We start from the raw sequence: 19,980 nt of genomic DNA on the forward strand, positions 1-19,980 counted from the left end.
ATGTTCTGGTGCCACTTGAGAAGACGTCTTTGGATCTTTTTTTGGAGATGAAGAAATCTTCTTGTTGACAGGCGCTCATTACTCTGGTTGGCCTGTAGTGGGGAGAGGAGGTTATTGGGCTCTTGGATGCCCATTTTAAGCTCTTCCACCCTTGTCCTCATCTCTGAATCCGTTTAAGTTTGATCTCACTGGCTCCAGTCCTGCGCCTCTGTTTTGCTCCTAGGCTGGAGGCCAGCAGGCAACCTAAACTGCTCCTCTTGCTCTGCTGAATTAGAAGCGGGTGACTCTGGCACCTTCCAGGTCAGCTAATGCATCTGTTTCTCTCCCACCAGGTGTGCCAGAAGTCAGGCGAGATCTCACTACTGAAACAGCAACTGAAGGAATCCCAGGCAGAAGTGGCTCAGCGGGGCAATGAGCTGGTTGTGCTAAGGGCCCAGCTGAGGGAAGCACGGGCCGAGCTGCAGGCTAGTGAAGAGCAGGCCCTGGGCTTGCAGGAGGTGGCCCGCACCAAGGCATTGGAGCTTGAGGTGTGTGCCAACGAGTTGGCCAGGCGGAAGAGTGAGGCAGAGCTGCTGCGTGAGAAGGTGGGGCGGTTGGAACGTGAGTTGGATGGACTGCGGAGTGCAGGCGGGGAACTCTGCCCCCTGCTGGCTGAGTGTGATGAGGCAAAAGCCCAGCGGCAGGCAGCAGATACCTTGCAGGGCTTGCGTGCCCAGGCTGAACGCCTGCGGGCAGAGCTGTTGTGTGAGCGCCGCCGTGGCGAGGAGCAACGGGAAGCTTTCCATGCAGAGCGTATCACTTGGCAGGGCGAAAAGGACAGAGTCATCCGCTACCAGAAGCAGCTGCAGCACAATTATATCCAGATGTACCGGCACAATCGTGACTTGGAATGCCAACTGCGCCACCTCAGCCTCGAACTCGAGGCCCGGGACATGGATGAATATGAGATGCATGGGGGTGAAGGCATCTGCTTTGAGGAGATTGCCGCTACTGAGATCTGAATGTGACTGGTGGAGGCTTTAATGAATGGGCGACGTGGCCACAAAGAGATGCAGGCTACTGAGACTGGAGCGTGCTTGCTAGGGACTCTGTTTGACTTTGGAATGGAGTTTGCTTGGGACCAGCAGTGGAGGAAGCCACTTACTATAGAGCAGAGTCATGAATCCCAGTGGGTAGCACCTGTTCCATTAATTACCTTGGCTGGGGACCCCGTATCAAGAACCACCACCAGCTCAACAGATTTCACTGCCATCGAGATTAGACAAGGGCCTGAAACTGAGCAGCAATTTCCACCAATACTTTCCAGTCCTGCCTTTGAGGAAGGAGGGGCCAACCTGTAACTAAGCCCTCCCTTTGGAATGCTGTAGTAGCAGTAGCAGCTCCTCCACCACCACCCCTTTGGGAAGCGGCTCTTGAACGTTAGTGCTCTCTAGGTCCTAGTGCTGCTGAGCCTCCTGTGAATGTGCTGGCTGTTGTGGAAAAATAAGCACCACAATTTGCTCCCCTTCTGTCGGCTGGAGATGTGCTGAAGGCAGGGTAGCTGAGGGGAGCCTCTGGAAGCCCTTTTTTCCTCCACTATCTTTATGAAGTGACTTAATTGGCCCTCAGCCACTGCTGGCTGGAAATTAGGCTGAGTTGGCTACACTGATAGCCAGTTAGCTGCTGATCCACTTAGCTGATGGGAGGGAATTAACATTACCTATTTTAGGCTGGCTGGAGAAGCATTTTACAGGATGCGCTTTTGACATTTGTCCCAGTTCTGGGTGATGTGTACTATAGCTTACGTAAATCTTTTTAAAAAACAAAACACAGCACAATCAAAAGTTTGCACCAAGAAAACTCCAGTTCTGTGCCAAGAAAAGCTGAATTCTGTGACTGATAATAAGTTGTGCAAATTAAACTTAAACACATGTGTTTAATTTGTTCTTCCAATAGTCATGAAGGGCAAGTTGCTTTTCAAGACCCTGAAGCCCTGCCCAAGCTGATTTTTATAGTCATAAGGGCAGCAATAATAAGTATAATAAATAGCAGTAAGACCCAGCATTGAGTCTCAGGATCCTGAATTCCAGTCCCAAATGTTGTGCTTTTTCAGTGCTTAAGAGTATAAGAAGAGCCCTGCGGGATCAGATGAAAAGCCCATCTAGGCCAGCCTTCTGTTTCAACACTGGCCCACTGGATATCTACCGGAAGTTCACGAGTGGGCCATGAACACAATAGCCTGCTCCTGCAGTTTACATCCACTCCCCAGCTAGTATTCAGGGGCACACTGCCTCTGATATATGGATATCAAACCATAATGACTATTAATCATTATGTGGAATTGCTGAATACATGCCATTATAGACTAATCTCACACAAGGCATTATGGGAAGACAATGTGTTAAGCCTTCTGTGAGCCTGATCTCCCTACATTGTAGAAGCAGGAAGCCAACCCTCCCATGCCCTCCTAAGAAGACTAAAAGGCCAAATTTGCTCAGGCATCTGGGTTGGCTGCCTTGAAACATTCTCATGTGCCCTTACCTTAAGGGGACCTGGGCAGCCAATAAGTGGCAGCTTATTGATAATGTCTCTGCACACTTGGGGCACCTAGATTCCTGCCCCACCCTCATTTGCACATTATCAAAATTATTATTATTTTAGGACCTTCCCAAACATTTGGATTCAACTTCTGTACAGGGGGTTGCCTGGAGATATCTTGCCCTTCCTGCAGTGCCAGAGCCTGGCCATTCTCTTGAGGCTGATGAATCATGTACCAGGGCTCCGAGTTACTTGTCAGTCCCACCTCTGTCCCTCCCCTAGGGACTCCCTTGCTGCATTGGGATGTCCTCTCCCCCCCTCCCCCCAACTGCCTTTGCTGCTCTTGGTTGGAAACTGAGTTGAGAGTGCCTTTCCCTTGACCTTGCTGCCTGAGTCTCCCTTTCCCTCTGCCCACCACCTCCAGGATGTGCTCTTCTGCCCACCTGCATCCACACCCTACAGGGTTCATAACCTGCTGTAGGGTCCAGCGACACTGAGTTTGGGTCTGCCTGCCTGCAGCACCATCAGCACAATACTCCTGTTGCTTTCCTTTCAGGCTCTGCTGACTGGGGATGCTGGCTTCTATTTCTCATAAGTGATGTGGGAAGGTCAGCCTTTGCCAGCCTGGTGTCCTCCAGCACACTGGCTGGGGCTGATTGGCGTTATAGTCCAGAACATCTGGAGGACACCAGGCTGGCGAAGGCTAGGGTAGGCTGATCAACTGTGTCCCTTGGCTGTTCCCAGAAGCCCCCATGCTTCAAGTGCTTCTGTTCTTTTCCATCTCATGGCTCCTAGCCGAACCTGATGTAGTTTGAATCCTACCTTTTTTGAATACCAGGTCCCTGCTTTCAGTCCAGTCTTCTCTTTTGAGTGCATAGTACCAGTGGTGGCTGGTGCCTGTTGGGACTGGTGGGGCAGAAATTAGGGAGACCAATGGTAGGTGAAGCCAGGGCCAATGACAGGGGGATAAAACAAATTATTGTTTTGTCCCCATCCTTCTCCCTGCTCCCAGCCTGGCATGGTTGAACAAGCAGGTCTTGACAGAAATAAGCTGTCGTTAAGCCAACACAGGAAGAACCAGAACGCAAAGCAAACATGGTTTGGATATCTGCTGGCTCGCTTTCTTCCCTTGACCACCAGTAGTGTAGTGGCAAATTCAGAAGTGCAGGGTCTTTTCATGTTAGTCACAGCCATGCCCCCTTTTGCTACTGGGTTGAGAATGAGTTCCCTGTTAATGCCTTCACCCACAACAGACGTCCCTAGGAGCCAATAAGCACGAAAGGGGGAGTGTTGGCTACTGAGAAGAGCCTTCTCAGTGGTCGACTCACTTCCTTTCCCTCTGATTAGTGCCAATCAGCAAGAGAGGACAAGGAAGCATGCTAGAAGACTCTTCTCAGTGGCTAACTCACTCGCCTTACATTCTGATTGGAATGTAGGATGCTAGAGACATGGGGACCCTGCTCCCAAAAAAGTAAAGGGTCTAAGACTCCCTGAGACCCAAGACTACTACACCCCTGCCAACCACCCCAAGTTCTCCTGTGTACAACTAGTGCTTGATGTGTCCATCCTGTCAACCTGGTTAGATTACATTAGCCCAGTCCCTCTGGCTGTTCAACTGTAAAAACGGAAAACTTCTCCTTGAATGGCTGTGACCAGGGTGCAGCCAAAGTCCAGCACAGTTCAGCACCCTGCTTCAGCCACTCTGGAAATAGCAGTCCCATTGCTAGGGTACGGACCACCTAATATCTACCATCCTAGTTTAACCGTAGCACCAGGTTCTGTTCATTTGCATGCAAAAAAAGAGCACACAAGATGTTGGGGAGGGTGCATTCCAGCTCTATATGGAATTTGGGTTGTTTGCAGGGGGAGTTTACAGCTACCACATTCACTTAGGAGATTTTTGTGCATTCCGAGAGAACAAACAGTCTTCACCCCTTCCCACGCCTAGTCATTCTTATTTTACTGCCAATAGCTGTGGGACCTCACGAGGTTAGCCAGTGAGTAGATGGCGACCCACATCACTAGACCAAAGGAAAAAGCTTGGTGCATGTTATTTCTGTGACTGTTGCTAGCCAGCCCATCTTCCCTCCCTTCCTTTAGCACCACTTTGTGTTTTCTTTTTTTTATATTACTTTATTTCTGAAATTGTATATTTTCCAAGCTGTGTAAATTTCTTGTACAAACCAAAACAAAAGTGTGAATTAAAAAACAAGATAAGACATCTGTGTTTTTAAGAAAAGCCACACAGTGGTTTGATGGGTGCCGGCAGCAGAGTATGGGAGGATGGGATGGAATTGTTCCAATGATGAACGACGAAAGGTGGGAAGCAGGGTGGTGGTGGTCTTGCACTTGCACACCCCTGCGCTTGTTGCTGTATAAAAACTGGGTCCAAATGCACCTTTGTTCACCACTGCCACCTTCACCCAGTGGCTTGTAAAATACATGTGGCAGCATCTTGTAAAAATGCCTGGCAATGACTCCATAGGGAACATACTGCCTTGTCTTTTAGGAAATCAGTGATCTCTGATCCAAATTAGCAGCTTCAGCTCAGAGATGAGAAGAGGACAGGTCTATCCCTTTCCCTTAGCAGATCTTTATTAGGCAATAGCAGAGGCATGCTTGGAAGCGACCATTTGGATTCCAGGATGGGGATCCTCTGTAGGTCCTCCCCACCCAGGGTTTAAAGAATACCACAGAGAAGAGGATCTTTTTCTCAAGTGTGTCCTCTGCTTGCTTGCTTGTGTCCATCATCATGGTCATTGCAGAGTGGCTCTGAGCCTAGATGGAAACTGACCCCCAGCTTGCTTTGTTATATGTCTCCTCCTAGGCCTGCTACTGGTTTGTTCTTCACTCACTATGGATTTAGCATTAGAGTTTCAATGGAAGAAAGTGTTGAGATAATATATTAAGCCCAGTTTCCTGCATTTATGATCTGGACCTTCAGATTGTCTGTCCTAAAGAATAGAAAAAGAATTCCACGACTCACTTGCAGATATGTTTAAAATTGTGCCATTGCCTAATGTTGAAGCTGAGTTAGCCAATGTCCAAAAAGTGGCCAGGCTGGTTTAAAGCTGGCCAGGTGCCAAGCCTACATTCTGATGTCTCTTCATATTCCTTTTTTCCCCTCTTGGGAGCTGGAACTGGGCTTGTCATCCAAAAACCTCCATTCATAAGAGAGAGTCATACAAAGCTCTACATGTCAAAAACGACATTTTCCCCTCTTCTTGTTCCAGCAAGAAGTTTGTTGGTAGAGGTTGTCCCAATTATAGCTGTTTATAAAAGCATCTTTGTGGATTTTGAGAACAAAACGCCCAGTTCTTGTCGACTGGGTGCTGTTCACTTGCACTTCCCTGCTGTTACTTTACCCACTTTCCCCTAGAAATTGGAAGCTAATCTTAAGCCCCCTGCTTGCTAAGTGGCTGTTCTTTTTATTAACCTAGCCAGTAGCTTGCTTCACTGGTACCATTACCTTTCTGTGCAATAGGCAGCCATCATAAACAGGTATTTTGCTGACAATGGGGCTGGGAGCCATTTCTAAGGCCTGAGCTGGCCACATTTTTCAGGGCACATTGCTTGGCCCATGGCCTTATTTTGCTTTCTTCGGCACCTTCACCACAATCTCCATGGGCTCCTTGGCTTTGTTGCGATAGGCCTGGCGGATTATATCCACAGCTCGTTGGTGCGTCACGTTCTGCAAACTCTCCCCCTCCACTGCAACCAGCTCAAAGCCTGCCTAGCAAAGACCAAAAAGCAAACAAACCAGGAGTTAGAAAGGTAGGCACAGCCATCCCAAATGTATGATGGAGGGGAAAGGCCATAGCTCAAGGGGAAGGTCTATAGCTCAGTGCTTGCATGCAGAAAGTCCCAGGTTCAATATCCAGCATCTCCAGGTAGGGGTGGGAGACAGCTCTGTCTGAAACACTGGAGAACCATGGTCAGTACTGAGCTAGATGGACCGATGGTCCACCTCAGTATAAGGCAGCTTTCCATGTGCCTATTATGGTGGTGTAACATGGCACAAAAAGAGCGTTGGAGAAAGTGCATCTAAATGTAGCTCTATCCATTTCAGATATATCTAGGTCACGGATGGGGAACTTGTGGTCCTCCGAATGGTGGACTACAATGCCTATTGTCCCGGACCATTCACCATGCTGGCTGGGGCTGATGGGAGTTGGGAGTCCAACAACATCTGTAGGCCACCATGTTGGCTGCTCTTGGCATTGGGTGTTGATTTGGAGATACACTAAGGGAGTTGAGGGTTCTTATCTTAGCAAAAGCTCAACAGTGTTTGATAGTATTTCCTAGTGGTGTGAATTACTGAGGCAAAATAATTGTGGAGATGGTATCCCAGGAGGAGATGGAGAAGACCTGCATACTAATTAGAGAAGAAATGGTTTTTTTTTATATCCCACTCCACCTAGAGAGCAAATGTCTCAATACCAAAGGATGGCAAAGGGCAAGAAATATGGGATGATTTTAGGATGGATGCAACGTTTATAGATTATTTATTTAATTTCTATCCTGCCCTTCCAAAAGGAGTCCAGGGTTCCTCCAAACTATTGGCAGGGGATAAGGCAGTCATTTTCAAACTCAGCTCTGAAAATCCTTAGACTTTGTCAGACGCTTGTTGGGTTTCTCAATGAGAAGATCATTAATATAAGATAAGCTTCCCAGAAAGGATGGCCTGATGCTCCCAATTTCCCCGTTGTGTGTGTGTGTATGCAGCCTCAGAAAATGTTGGGTATGTTCTAGGCTATGCTGTTAATCCAAGTGAAGGAACAGTGAAGGCAAGTGAGTCAACACTGAAGGCTCACCATGAACTGTATATGCACTAGGGATGGTATCTGCATTTCGGTGCTGGTTCGTTTTTTGCTCTGGTGAACTTCCTTTCAGTACTGCTTCAGATTCACTATTTGCTATAAATACTGTTTCAGTTTTTTTCCGTAAAAATATTGATACTTTTTTTAAAATGGTTTTTTTGTAGATTAAAAAAAAATACCAATATTAATATTGTTTTGAGGAAAATATTGCTATTGATATTTAGCAATATTAATATCGATATTTTTGAGGTAAATTTTAAAAAAAATCTGTTTCAGCTGCAGAAAACCGATAGAAAAAAACCTGATCCGCAAGGACTAAAAAAAAGTGAATAAATAGGAAATCTGGTGTCAAATTTGAATTTTGCAAAATTTGAGCACATACTTAGTATGCACCCTAGGAAATGCCCCAGAATCCTCTGCAACATGCAGGCTTTTTTATGGCAGATATGTCAGTGTTCCTCAGCCTCCTTGAGGCCCAAGCTTTATTTATTAATGACATTTGTACTACCAAACAAGATAGAAAACCAAGTTAGAAAATCTTAAAATCAATACAAGCAGTTCACTGCAACCCCAAGGAGCAGTAGCACCCCAGAGCCAGAGTCACTGGTACACAGAGGGATCATGTCTCAGCTACGGTGGTGCTATTCTCACCTGTACAGCTCTTCAGCTAGCCTACCTTTCTCAGGCATCACGTGTGTAAGCAGCTGCGCCCTTTTGTATTCCGTATCTCAGGCTTCCTCAAACTGGTGCCCATGATGGCCGGGGCTGATGGGAGTTACAGTCCAAAACAGGAGTTGTCATCATGGTACCCACCAGAAGTTGCGGACTACAACTCCTATCACAGCTGACCATTGGCCATCCTAGCTGGGGCTGATGGGAATTGTAGTCCAAAACATCTCGAGGGCACTGGGCTGGGGAAGGTTGGTATATATTTTCTTGCTGTTGCTGCTGCCCAATTGCTTGCCTCTCCCTCTGGGTCCAATTGGCACCACCTTCAAGGTGTGCACAGGCTACTCCTTGCACTGCTTGGGAACTTGGAGAGGGAGGTAAACAGAAAGCAACAGCTAGGAGGAGGAACAGCATGTCTAGGAGGCTCCAGAGATTGGGAGCAGGCCCTTCTTCATATGTGGTCCTCGACAGATGCCCAACAAGCTAAGCCCCAATGCTGACCTGGATATTTCCCATTAAGCTACAGCCTGAGATTGTGGAAAAGCCGAATCCCTCCATACAGTGTAATGCAAAAGCCCAACTGGAGAAAGAGAGAGAGAAAAAAGGAGACTCCCATTCCCTCACCCCCTCGGTAGATGTCTCTGCTCCTGGGCTTGGCCGGAAGGAGGGTCTGCCCCACAGATGGGAGCCTTGAAGAAGCTGTGGCAAACTTTAGGCCTTCGCCCACCCCCACCCCAGTCAATATCAGTAGAAAAGTGTCACCTGTGCCTCTAGCCGGCCCTATACCATTCCCCACCCCACCCCAGCAACCTGGGACAATTAGGCTTTTATCTGAGCCACCTGGCCAAGTGGGCTCACAGCCTCCTAAGCGAAGAGGCCACCAAAGGGGAAATCTAATTACAGCTGCTCCCAAAGACAGATGAAAAGTTGCATGGTGGGCGGGCAGGCTGGCCAAGACCCACAATGGCTCTTTGTCAGCACCCAGCCTCATTACAGAGTCCTTGTGAAATGCTGCACAGTGCCCTGAACCATGGGGGACCCTGCATCACACAATGGGGTGTGTATGCCTCTCGCTAGAGCCCTTGGCCTCATTATAGGACAAAGCCCAATGAGATGTGCTTGGTGGTGGTGGGGGTTGAACATTTTAAAAGGGTAGAACCATGCAGGGAGGTCAGGCGATGATGGTGTCAAATGGAAGATGCAACCCCTCCACCATGACAGGAGCGGTGCAAGATTGCTGGCTTCATTCAGAGGAGGGACGGGGAATTCCTGGCTTGGCTGCTGCTACACTCTTTTGTTTTGGAATTAGCTCACTTCATGCAAATTTGTGACTCCTTAGAAAGTTTTGATCCTGTTTTTGTAAACATGAGGTTAACTAGGAATTCCCCGGCTCTGCAGTCTAGTGATCCCATCCTGTTCCATGATGATGAAATCTGAGTCATAGCTACTCCAGAGTGAGTGATCTGGAATAAAATGGGTCTGTCTTGCAGAGATGCCCTGAAACCTAAGTGCCGACTGGGGGAAAAGCTTCTTTTGTTCGCATGACTACATTCCAGTGGGCCTCATATGTGGGCAGAACAGTGGGATTAAAATGTTTTAAATAAATAAATAAACAGATTTAGGCTGTGCTGATGGAAGTTCTCTCCTCTTGGCAAAGGGACACACCGCAGTCCACTTTCTGGATTACTATGTTACCTTCATGTACATGTATTTGACCAGCTGAAATCTTTTTTTTTACTATTTTTTCATTCCCCTTTAGTCCCATTTATGCACTATGCTTTTTTGATTAAAATGGTTTCATCGAGATCCTACAAACTGCAGTTAAGTTTTAGTTACACAGTAAAATTGTGATGGCAATAAAAGCAATATATTCATTTATGGCTAACAGGGAGGTGAATTTAGTTAGGTTATACACATTGTAATTCCATACAGAAGCCACAGTCCAATGCATATTTTGGGATGACGCTCCCTTGAGCTCAGTAGGATTTCTGAGCAAACATGCATAAGATCAGGATGAACGGACAGTGGTGCAGAGGGCCACATTGCTTTGGCGGGAGGAGGACAGGGGAAGAACAGGCTCTAGAGAGCAAAGTAACAGAGTGGGGAGGAGGGGAGGAGAGAGACGGTTGTCCATTCAAATGTCAATTCCCTTGGGTGACCTTGGACAACTTGCTTCCCAAGGAGGTTGAAGGGTGCTGTCCTGCTCTGATGGTGGTGGTTGGTGGTGGGAGAGTGAGGAGGAGGAGCTAGCTGTGCAAATTTTGGCTCCCAGTGGAGTTTCTGAAGCAATTCCTTTATATATTTTAAAGTCTTTAAAATATGTTTTAAAGTTGTTTGTTTTTAAGATGTTTTAAAGTGCTTTTAGTGTTTTTGTTTGCTGCCCTGGGCTCCTTCTGGGAGGAATGGTGGGTTATTAATTGATTAATTGTTTGATTGATTAATAAAGCTGGCACAAATCCTTTTGAAAGGGGATAGAGTCAAGAATGAAATATTGTTTGTTCCATCCTGCAGAAGCGGTGTCTGTGAAGACATCTATAATTGCTCTGCAAAAATTATCTAGACCACAGTAGTCAGTGTGATGCCTTCCAGATCCTGTTGTACTCCCATCGTCCCTGACCACTGGCCATGCTGGCTGAGGCTGATGGGAGTTCAGTCCAGTAACATGCACCACACTGGCTACCTCTGTTCTGTCCAGACCATCGATTCTTGAGTACTGTTTTGCTCTGGTGTCTACATTGGATGGCTGTATGAATAGGCTGTACACAGCTGGTATAGCGCAGTGGGGAAGAGAGCCTGGCTGGAAGTCCAGAGTCTGTGAGTTCAAATCCCCACTCGTGTCTCCTGGGTGTCAAGGGCCAGCTAAAGATCACCCCCACAGTGAGTGCCTCAGGGGTTACGTGCCCTGCCACCTGTGCAGCCGTGGGCAAGCTGCATAGTCCAAAGGAGCCCAGTTGCCCCCCAGCTGGCAGTTGCAGACAAGGAAGGGGCTGGCTTGTGCAGCTGTGGCAAGCTGAGCAGACCCTAGCCAGCTGGGGAGGATTAGCCTCAGAGGGAGGCAATGGTAAACTCCCTCTGAATACCGCTTACCATGAACACCATATTCGTAGGGTAGCCATAAGTCGGGATCGACTTGAAGGCAGTGCATTTCCATGAATAGGCTGATCATAATGCTGGAGCATTCTGATGAGCAGAGGAACAAAGAAGTGTGTGTGGATGCTTGGCCTCTGTAGCAACAGTATGGGGCTGGTGGCACTGAAAGTTATCCTTCCTTTGCTGCTCCACTTACCTCCAGTTTTCTGCTCAGCGATGCTGCTCCCCCAGGAAAAATCTTCTCAATCTTCACCATTGGTTGCAATTTGGACTCTATCCCACCTGAAATGCTGATCCCTGGAAAGCAAAATAGTGCTCTGAGTGCCTGGGAACAAGTTGGAAAAGTGGCTGAGCCAATACAGTCCATTGCCAATACCATCCTTCTCTCGCTTCCCGTCTAGAGAGCAGGAACACCAGGTACACTTAATGGCCTGGAACAGCAGAAAGGGCCAGAGAGTGGAGTAGGTGCTTGCTTTGCTGGCAACTCTGCAAACAAGAGGTTTGCTGCCTCCTGACGTATAGAGACTTCCAGCTTAGTGCCATCCAGCTTTGCTTACGCCCATACTCAGCATAAGAGTCCCTGCCGCAAACAATGTCCTGGCCTTGGGGGGTAGCAGGGCCAGCCAAAAGGTTTTGCTGCTGGAGGCAAAGGTTGTCTCCCTGCCACAATTCCACATACTGAAGCTGACTGGATTAGCAGTTGAATCTTTCTTCAGCACTGGCACTGGGATTGCATTCCTTGCTACCCCTGAGAGCAGCTGGCTAGTTCAAGGCTGTGTGGCATACACAATCCCTTCCTCCAACAGACAGGAAGCGCTAGTTGGGGCTGCTGCCAGTGCCCCTCCTTCAGCATCTGCTGGCCGAGGCAGCTGCCTCACTCTGCCTAATGGTAGGGCCAGCCCTGTGAGGTAGGAAGGCTGATCCATGTCAGGAGGCAATCCTTCAGCATGTGGATTCCATAGGCCTAGAGGTCACCAGAGAACAAATACCATATCATCATAGAAATATTTATTTCTTTTTGTTGACACTGGCAACCCCTCCCCTTGCAAACAATCAGTGGAACTACCCCCACTTTCTTATTCTGTGGTAATTGACAATGGAATCTAATTCTAAATATGTTTTAACCACCTCATTTACTCGTCCTCCATACAAGAATGGAGAAGGGGATGGAAAATGGACTGCCTTCAAGTCGATCCCGACTTATGGCGACCCTATGAAGAGGGTTTTCATGGTAAGCGGTATTTAGAGGGGGTTTACCATTGCCTCCCTCTGAGGCTGAGAGGCAGTGATTGGCCCAAGGTCACCCAGTGAGCTTCATGGCTGTGTGGGGATTCGAACCCTGCTCTCCCAGCTCATAGCCCAACACTCTTAACTACTGCACCACACTGGCAGAGAGAAAAACAGAGGTTTCTGAGCTTTGCCTTGTCATCCTAAGGCTGGTTGTCCTTCGGCCCTCGAGACATTACTGGCCATCATGCCTGACTATAGGCCATGCTGGCTGGGGCTGATGGGACTTGGAGTCCAATCTAGAGGGCCCAAAGTCTGTCTTTCCTGTTCTAGGCACATGTAAAGGGCAGTCAGGGTGGCAAACCATTCTGATGCTGCTGCCACACCAAAAGAAGGATGCAACTGCTACCAACTTTGCTGAAGGCAGCGGGAAGGACCATCCGGAGCATGAGCACAACACGAGGCCCTCTTCGACACCTTCCAGTGAACTGCAGCCTGAAATCTCAGAGCTATTCACTTTCCTAGCCGAGACATCTCACTCTCTAACACAGAGGCACCAGAACGGCTTCCTTAGAAAGGTGTAGGGAAATCACCCCACAGGAAAGGCTGGGATCCTCACTCCCATTTTCAGCGTATGCGAATTCCTGCTTGGCCCAGAGGGCTCTTGTCAGAGTTTCTACTTACCCAGAGACTGCTTACTCTTGGACAGGCTGACAGTCACCAGCTCATATTCCTCCTCCTGAATGTCACTGGGGCCATTCTGGAGCAGACCCTCCGGGGGGCTCTCCCCTGCCTCTGCTTGCACCACCTTGCCAGAGGCCGGTGCCTCCTGGAAGAGCTGTGAGAGCGGGGGACGAGCTCTGCGTGGCCTGTTGATCACTGAGTACAGGGTGTCCTTGGCAGGCTGGACTTCCCCATGCGGCCCCCACGCTGTGGCTTTGCCGTGGCTTGACCTCTGCGTATGAGGCCTCCCTCTGCCAGGCCGCCTGTCCCTTTGCTCTAAGGATTGCCCTAGTTCTTCCCCGGGCAGTGCTGTGCGTGTGGGGCTCATTGACATTTTTGTGGGCTTGCTGAGAATCCAGTGGGGCTGCTTGCCACCAGCTGCTGAGGAGGGGATGCTGTGGGAAGGGTAGGCATCCACAGGCACGTCAGGAAGAGGCGTGTAGCTTCGGGGACGAGTCCTTCTAGGGCTGCTGGGAGAGAGCTGCAGCCCTTTCACTCCATCTCTCAGCACCATCTCCACCTCCTCTCCTTTCTCTTCATTGGTCACTGGCTTCAGAAGGAAGCCGCCCCGGAAATCTGCAACCAGAATCACAGGATGTGACCATTACCTTCACATTACATCCTGGCTGTACTCAGAACCAGATAAAGCAACCATGTGAAATGGGTCCACTATTTGAAGTGGACTTGGAAGGGCTGTAGCTCAGGGGCAAAGCCTTGCATGCAGAAGGTCCCAGGTTCAACCCCCAGCATCTCTGGGTAGGGCTGCCAAGCAGCATAGACAATATTGAGCTAGATGGACCAATGGAATAAGGCAGCTTCCTACATTCCTGACTTGTGGAAAATGCTCAAAATGTATGAGGTTGAAGTTGGCTAGTAGTTCCCAGTTCCTTAGTTGCATAAAAGAACTTGTATGCAACTAAGGAACTGTGATCCTAGTAATCAACTTCAGCCTCATTCCAAACACAGGATTTTGAGTTAATGTTTGACCCCCAGTTTTAAATGCATAAGAAATGATTCATTATGTTGACGACTACCATCCTCCAGTGAGAGAGAGGTGTGTGTGTGTGTGTTGTCAGCTTCCAGTGGGGAGATATCCCATATCAAATACGGCCCTCCCCATTGGTTTCCATAACTCCTATGATTCTGAACTGCTCTTGGTTCCTGTATCAAGAACCAAGCATTTTTAGCAAGTCAGTTCAATGGTCCCTCTCTCACCTGAGCACTGTCCCTCCCCAAGAGTAGTGGCTCTTCAAGATTTTGGCCAGAGCCCTGCTGCTTCAGTTAATTCAGGTGCCAGATTATTTAGGGTCCTCCTTTGACAAAAATCCTGCAAATCCTGCAGAAATCCAAATGCTGCAACTAGAACTTATCATGCAAATAAAATATTGGGCACGTTCATGCAATCTATAACTTGCTCTAAAACTAGACTCCCAAATTGTCACATTAGGCACAACATTATAAAATTTTGGGGGCTACATTTAAGTATGAGGTTAGGGGTGCAACCACGAGGATGAAGTCTGGGGACTCACCAGGCACTGGGGTGATCAGATGTCTTTTTGGAGGTGTTTCGTGCTGTGCTGGGCGGAGAGCAGGCGACCTTACTGTGAAGAGGAGAAAGCTGGTGAATCGACATCTCTCTTACATTTCCTTATACACAGAGATCTCGGGTGGCCCCGTGGCAGGCCCTTCTTCCTGACTACTCTTCTTGAGTGGTTAATTTCTTGAGGAAAAGAGTTTCCAGGACTCTGGAAGTCATGTCTTTTCCCACAGAAGCCGTATCTCTTCCTCCTAGGGTTGTGTGTGTGTGTATGCAGGAAGCTATGCTCACACTCGCTGTGATGAAGAGAACTGTGCTTTTTACATGTTCAGACACTTTTAAAAAACAACAACTTTACATCAGAGATGGGGAACCTGTTGCCCTGCAGACATTGGTGGGATTCTGTCTCCCATCAGCCCCAGCCAGCATGATCAGTTATCAGGGATAATGTGAGCTGGAGTCCAGTAACAACTGAAGGGCACCAGATTCCTCTTCCCCACTTTACATATTTCCAGGCTTAGGGGCTGGCTCTCTGGATATATTGAAGGCAGGACTGGCAGCAGTGGCTGGCAAGTCGGGGGATTTGCTAGGCTCCTAGCTGGTCAAAGGTTCCACTACCACCTTGCTTATATTGCACCCAAGAAGCTCAAAGGCACCGACTTTTTCAAGTCCTTGAAAATCACTGGAATTAGTAGTTTGGGGACAGCACAGTTCTCTGCCTGAGTGAGGAGGACCTTATTGTCATGGAGGTGGGGGGGAACTGTCATTCCCATTTCTAGATGCAAGGAGTGATTGCTAGATTAAAATTGCCATGTGAATCTCTCTGACATGCTGCTATTGGCCTAGCCAACACCAGTTCCCAAGCAAAGTCACTCAGTAAGCGGAGCGGTCCAGGCCAAGAGGACTATGAAGAGCCTTGGCGCCAAAGTAGATGTGACACCATTCACACAGTTAGCAATTGTATGAATGCTTTTAAAATAAACAGAAAGTGTGTGGGGCCAATCAGATCAGAATCCTGTTTTGTGCATGCGGGGGGGGGGAGGTGGGGTTTAACTCTTTGGGGTTTCCATCTGGATCAGGTCGTCTGCACTATTGCACCAATGGAAATTTTCCTTCTAATGCAACTAGCAGGCATGGGGATACTCAGTCTTTGCAAGGGCAAAGTGTTAAACCCTTCTTCTCCCTCCACCAGGGTACTGCTCCAGATTCCCTTCTCTCCTTGCAGCCTGCTATTTACTTTTTAGAAAGTCTGTTTACGCAATTGCTAGCTGCGTGTTTGGCACAGCATCCAGTTTGTCTCTCTTGATGCATTTTCTAAGGAGAGTTGAATAGAAAAATAAATGTCTTAGAAACAACTTTCTGATGATTTGCAAGAAATATTGATTCAGCTGAGTCCCCCCCCCCACTTCTTTGCCCAAATTTTATTTTCAGGACAAATAAATATGCTGAAACGATCCTTTCCTTATGGCAACCTTTCTGAGTAGGAATATTTTCCACCAACTGTTTCCAACATCCATAAAATAAGAGAGACGTTTGACAACGTCCCCAAATCAATCACCCCCACAATATAAAGAGAGGTGGGGGAGGGAAAGTGCCCCCCCTTTCCATCTGCTATCCATTGCTGGCTCCTCCCCCACCTGTTCTGCTCTTCAGTGCATCATAGGCTTCAAGCTCTACTGGCACAACCATACTGTCGAAACGGCCCAGATCTGTGGGGGCGATCACACTCCTGCAAAAAAGGCGAAGAGAAGATTGTAGGCACCCGACTGCTCAAATAACTGCTCATGCGATGCAGCTGTTTCTGGAGAAGAACATGGCAAATGTTTGAATAACCATTGAGTATTGAGGGAAGCTATGGGCATTCTGGATGATGCTGAGTGATGTGCCCCTCCAGCATGTACTCCCTTCCATATTTGCCTCCCCACCCTCTGGGTTTAGTGGGGCATTTCTGTCTATCACCTGGACCCTGACCCCTTGCATCTCCTTTATCCAGTCTTATCGTATCCACATTCCCACTCAGACCTGGCCTGTTCCTTCCAGTGTTCATCACACATCCTCTGCCCTCCTTGCCAGGTTGTGATGCCACAGCAATTTCAGCCAGAGTCACGCCAGCAAGTCAGCCCTTTCCCTAAACTGAAAAGAGGGATGGCCACATTTCTGGAGGCCTCTTAATTGAAACTATATGGATCCTCCTTTTCATTTGGGCACACTGGCTGAATAGGCTGGGCTAAAGCTGTGATGGAGAAGTCATGGGGCAGAACTGAGGCACCCAGCAGTGTAAAGCAGCCCTATGCACTGCTAGCACAGGCACCCTCCTGCCAAAGGCAAACATCTTTTTTACTTGCTGGATGGGCCTTCACTCACTGTTTGGCTGCTGAGTGGTACTCTTCATTTGAGCTTTCAAGAAGGCCCACCTCATAGTGTTATTGTAGGGCTGCAGCAGGGCTGGCCCAGGACATTTTGCAGCCTGAGACAAAGGACAAAAGATGGCACCCTAATTTTTGCATCTGCAGAAGCCAACTGGGCTAACAGCTGAATCGCTTCAATACAGGCGATGGGATTGTGTCCTCTACTATACCCAAGGGCAGCAGGCTAATTATGGAGGTGCAGGAGAGGCCACATGGATGGCACACACAGCTGTGTCTTCCAACAGAAGAGTAAAGCTGGGGGCTCAGGAGAGATAGCAGGGAGCTGCTGCCCCTGTCCCCAGCATCTGCTGCCTGAGACAGTCACCTCACTCTCCCTGATGGTAGGGCCGGGCCTGGGCTGCAAGATACTGCAATGTTGCTATGACTGCTCTCAGGGGGAATACAAAATAATACCTGCTTTTGTCTGGGCAAGAAGTAAACACCACAGTTGAACTGGGGCACAAATGAAGAGCTGCAACAGCCCCATCATCTTGTCCCTTTCCTGTTACAGCAGGGGTGGGGAACCTGTGGCCTTCTAGATGTTGTTGGACTCCAACTCACATCAGCTCCAGAGAGTTTGGCCAGTGGTCAGGGATGATGAGAGTTGTAGTTCAGCAGCTCCTGGAAGGCCACAGGTTCCCCATCCCTGTGCCATAGTATATAGCTATACCAGAGGTAGCCAACGTAGTGCTCTCCAAATGTTTTGGACTACACCTCCCAGTAGCCCCAGCCAGGATGGCCAATGGTAAGGGATGATGGGAGTTGGAGTCCAAAACATCTGGCTGTTTCTGAGCTATACTGTATCAGAAAGAGCCACAGGAATGCTCACATCCCCAGCATCCCTGCACCATGATTTTTGCCTCCCATTCCTACCTGATATCTCTGAGAAGAAGCAATTTTTCGGGCCGGTCGAGAATCATCAGCAGTGGCCTCACCAGATCTTCCACCCCACCTTCTTGGATGTACTGTGGGGGGGGGAGTAGCCATCAGCAGAGTCCAAACAGTCATTCAGTTTGAGGCAACTTGCCTGTAGCCAAACTGACATCCCATCCCTGTTACTACTCTGTTGCCCGGCTCGCTCCAAAGGAGGGCCACCTCCCCCTAGACTCAGCTGATGGGGGGTATTAATCCTGCTTTCTGCAGGGATCCTTCTTGTGCCCCCAAACGATGCAGTACTGAACTCCCCATGCACCAGCAGATGCATGGGGAGTTCAACCCTGCTTTCTCCAGGGATCTCCAGCCTCCTCTCTACCTGCCCCATACCTTAAATCACATATGATGTCATATAATTGTTTTTAAAATGTGTTTTAAATTGTATATTTGTTTTAATGTTTTTGATTGCTGTAAACCGCCCAGAGAGCTTTGGCTATGGGGCAGTATACAAGTGCAATTAATTAATTAATTAATTAATATGTGGGGCAGGTGGGCATGGTCTGGCAGGCCAAATTTTCCACCCCTGACTGACCACCATTCTTCCTCAGTGGTTTGGCCCTAGTTTCAGGGGAGAGCAACTGGTGGACCTTGGCTTTCTATTAACAGCCCTCTTAAAGCAATCAGTTTAGACTTTTGTCCAGAGTGATCTGTCTCTTCGTGACAGTCTTCTGGGCAGAGATAGAAAGAAAGGGGTGTCAGAGATACAGGGGATTGCTGAAAGAATGCAAGGAAATGGGTAGCCTGCCCACTTTGGGCTCTGGTCCTGCCCACTGCTAACATCAGCCCTGCCCAGTTCCAGTATGCAGCCCCTGACAGATTACCCCCAAAGGAATGTGGCCCCTAACAGAAAAAAAGTTTCCCATCCCCATCTAAGGGAGTATAGATAGCGGACAATAAGACCTTTCTACAGACTGATAATTTCAGTTAGAATGCTGTCCATAAACACTTTAAAAAAGCATTTTAAGGCTGCAGTCCTAAATGCACTAGAAGAGTATAAGCTCTACTGAACAAAATCCAATGTGTATAGGATTGCAGTTCAAGTTTGTATGTGGAAGTCTTTATTAGCTAACATGGTGGCTTTTAATCCCTGATAAGTGATACATAATACTGCCTTTAGAGCCATCCAAATGGTCTTAGCAAAAAGAAACCAGTTTCTGGGCTGCTGCTATCAAGCAATCTCCCCCCTGCCCTAGTTTTATTTGTCCCTCTCTGCAACATCCCCCCTACACTCTCTTACAGTGTTGAAGGCCTTGGAAGAGTAGTGGCCCCCTCCTTGGGCTTCCCAGCAGCCTTCCTGCTGATGTTTCAAGTTTGTGCTGGTTCAGAGCTCCCTCTAGTGTCTTATCTGGGCTCATGAATGATGAGCAATCGGAGATTTGTGGTTGTTGTTATGTGCCTTCAAGTCGATTACAACTTATTTTTTATTTTATGTATTATTTTATTTATATCCCGCCCTTCCTCTCAGCAGGACCCTATGAATCAGTGATCTCCAATAACATCTGTCATGAACCACTCTATTCAGATCTTGTAAGTTCAGGTCTGTGGCTTCCTTTATGGAATCAATCCATCTCTTCTTTGGCCTTCCTCTTTTTCTATGTCCTTCTGTTTTCCCCAAGCATTATTGTCTTTTCTAGTGAATCCTGTCTTCTCATTATGTGTCCGAAGTATGATAACCTCAGTTTCATCATTTTAGTTTCTAGTAATAGTTCTGGTTTAATTTGTTCTAACACCCAATTATTTGTCTTTTTTGCGGTCCATGGTGTTTGCAAAGCTGTCCTCCAACACCATATTTCAAATGAGTTGATTTTTCTCTTATCCACTTTTTCACTGTCTAACTTTCACATCCATACCTGAAATTGAAAATGGACTGCCTTCAAGTCAATCCCGACTTATGCCTACCCTATGAATATGGTGTTCATGGTAAGCAGTATTCAGCGGGGGTTTACCATTGCCTCCCTCTGAGGCTAGTCCTCCCCAGCTGGCTAGGGCCTGCTCAGCTTGCTACAGCTGCACAAGCCAGCCCCTTCCTTGTCCGCAACTGCCAACTTGGGGGCCA

At 48.1% G+C, this 19,980-nt stretch overlaps 2 protein-coding genes across 9 annotated transcripts in view; one reads left to right on the forward strand and one right to left on the reverse strand.

The window, feature by feature from the left end:
- Positions 1–4,736, forward strand: part of LZTS2 (leucine zipper tumor suppressor 2) — a 75,898-nt gene extending 71,162 nt beyond the window's left edge. For all 8 annotated transcript variants that reach the window (XM_061636192.1, XM_061636193.1, XM_061636196.1 and 5 more), the window contains one exon: positions 333–4,736. In XM_061636192.1, coding sequence (XP_061492176.1) covers positions 333–1,001 — 669 coding nt within the window. In that variant the 3' untranslated portion in view covers positions 1,002–4,736. The remainder of the gene's footprint in view (positions 1–332) is intronic.
- PDZD7 (PDZ domain containing 7) overlaps positions 4,662–19,980 on the reverse strand; it is a 39,710-nt gene continuing 24,391 nt past the window's right edge. The window contains exons 10-15 of the mRNA XM_061636189.1: positions 17,865–17,956; positions 16,221–16,312; positions 14,576–14,647; positions 13,008–13,622; positions 11,293–11,393; positions 4,662–6,250 (exon numbers count right to left, since the gene is read on the reverse strand). Of these exons, the coding sequence (XP_061492173.1) occupies positions 6,104–6,250; positions 11,293–11,393; positions 13,008–13,622; positions 14,576–14,647; positions 16,221–16,312; positions 17,865–17,956 (1,119 nt within the window). The 3' untranslated portion in view covers positions 4,662–6,103. The remainder of the gene's footprint in view (positions 6,251–11,292; positions 11,394–13,007; positions 13,623–14,575; positions 14,648–16,220; positions 16,313–17,864; positions 17,957–19,980) is intronic.

Source organism: Rhineura floridana, chromosome 7 (genome assembly GCF_030035675.1).
Source record: "Rhineura floridana isolate rRhiFlo1 chromosome 7, rRhiFlo1.hap2, whole genome shotgun sequence".
Classification (NCBI taxonomy): Eukaryota; Metazoa; Chordata; class Lepidosauria; order Squamata; family Rhineuridae; genus Rhineura; species Rhineura floridana.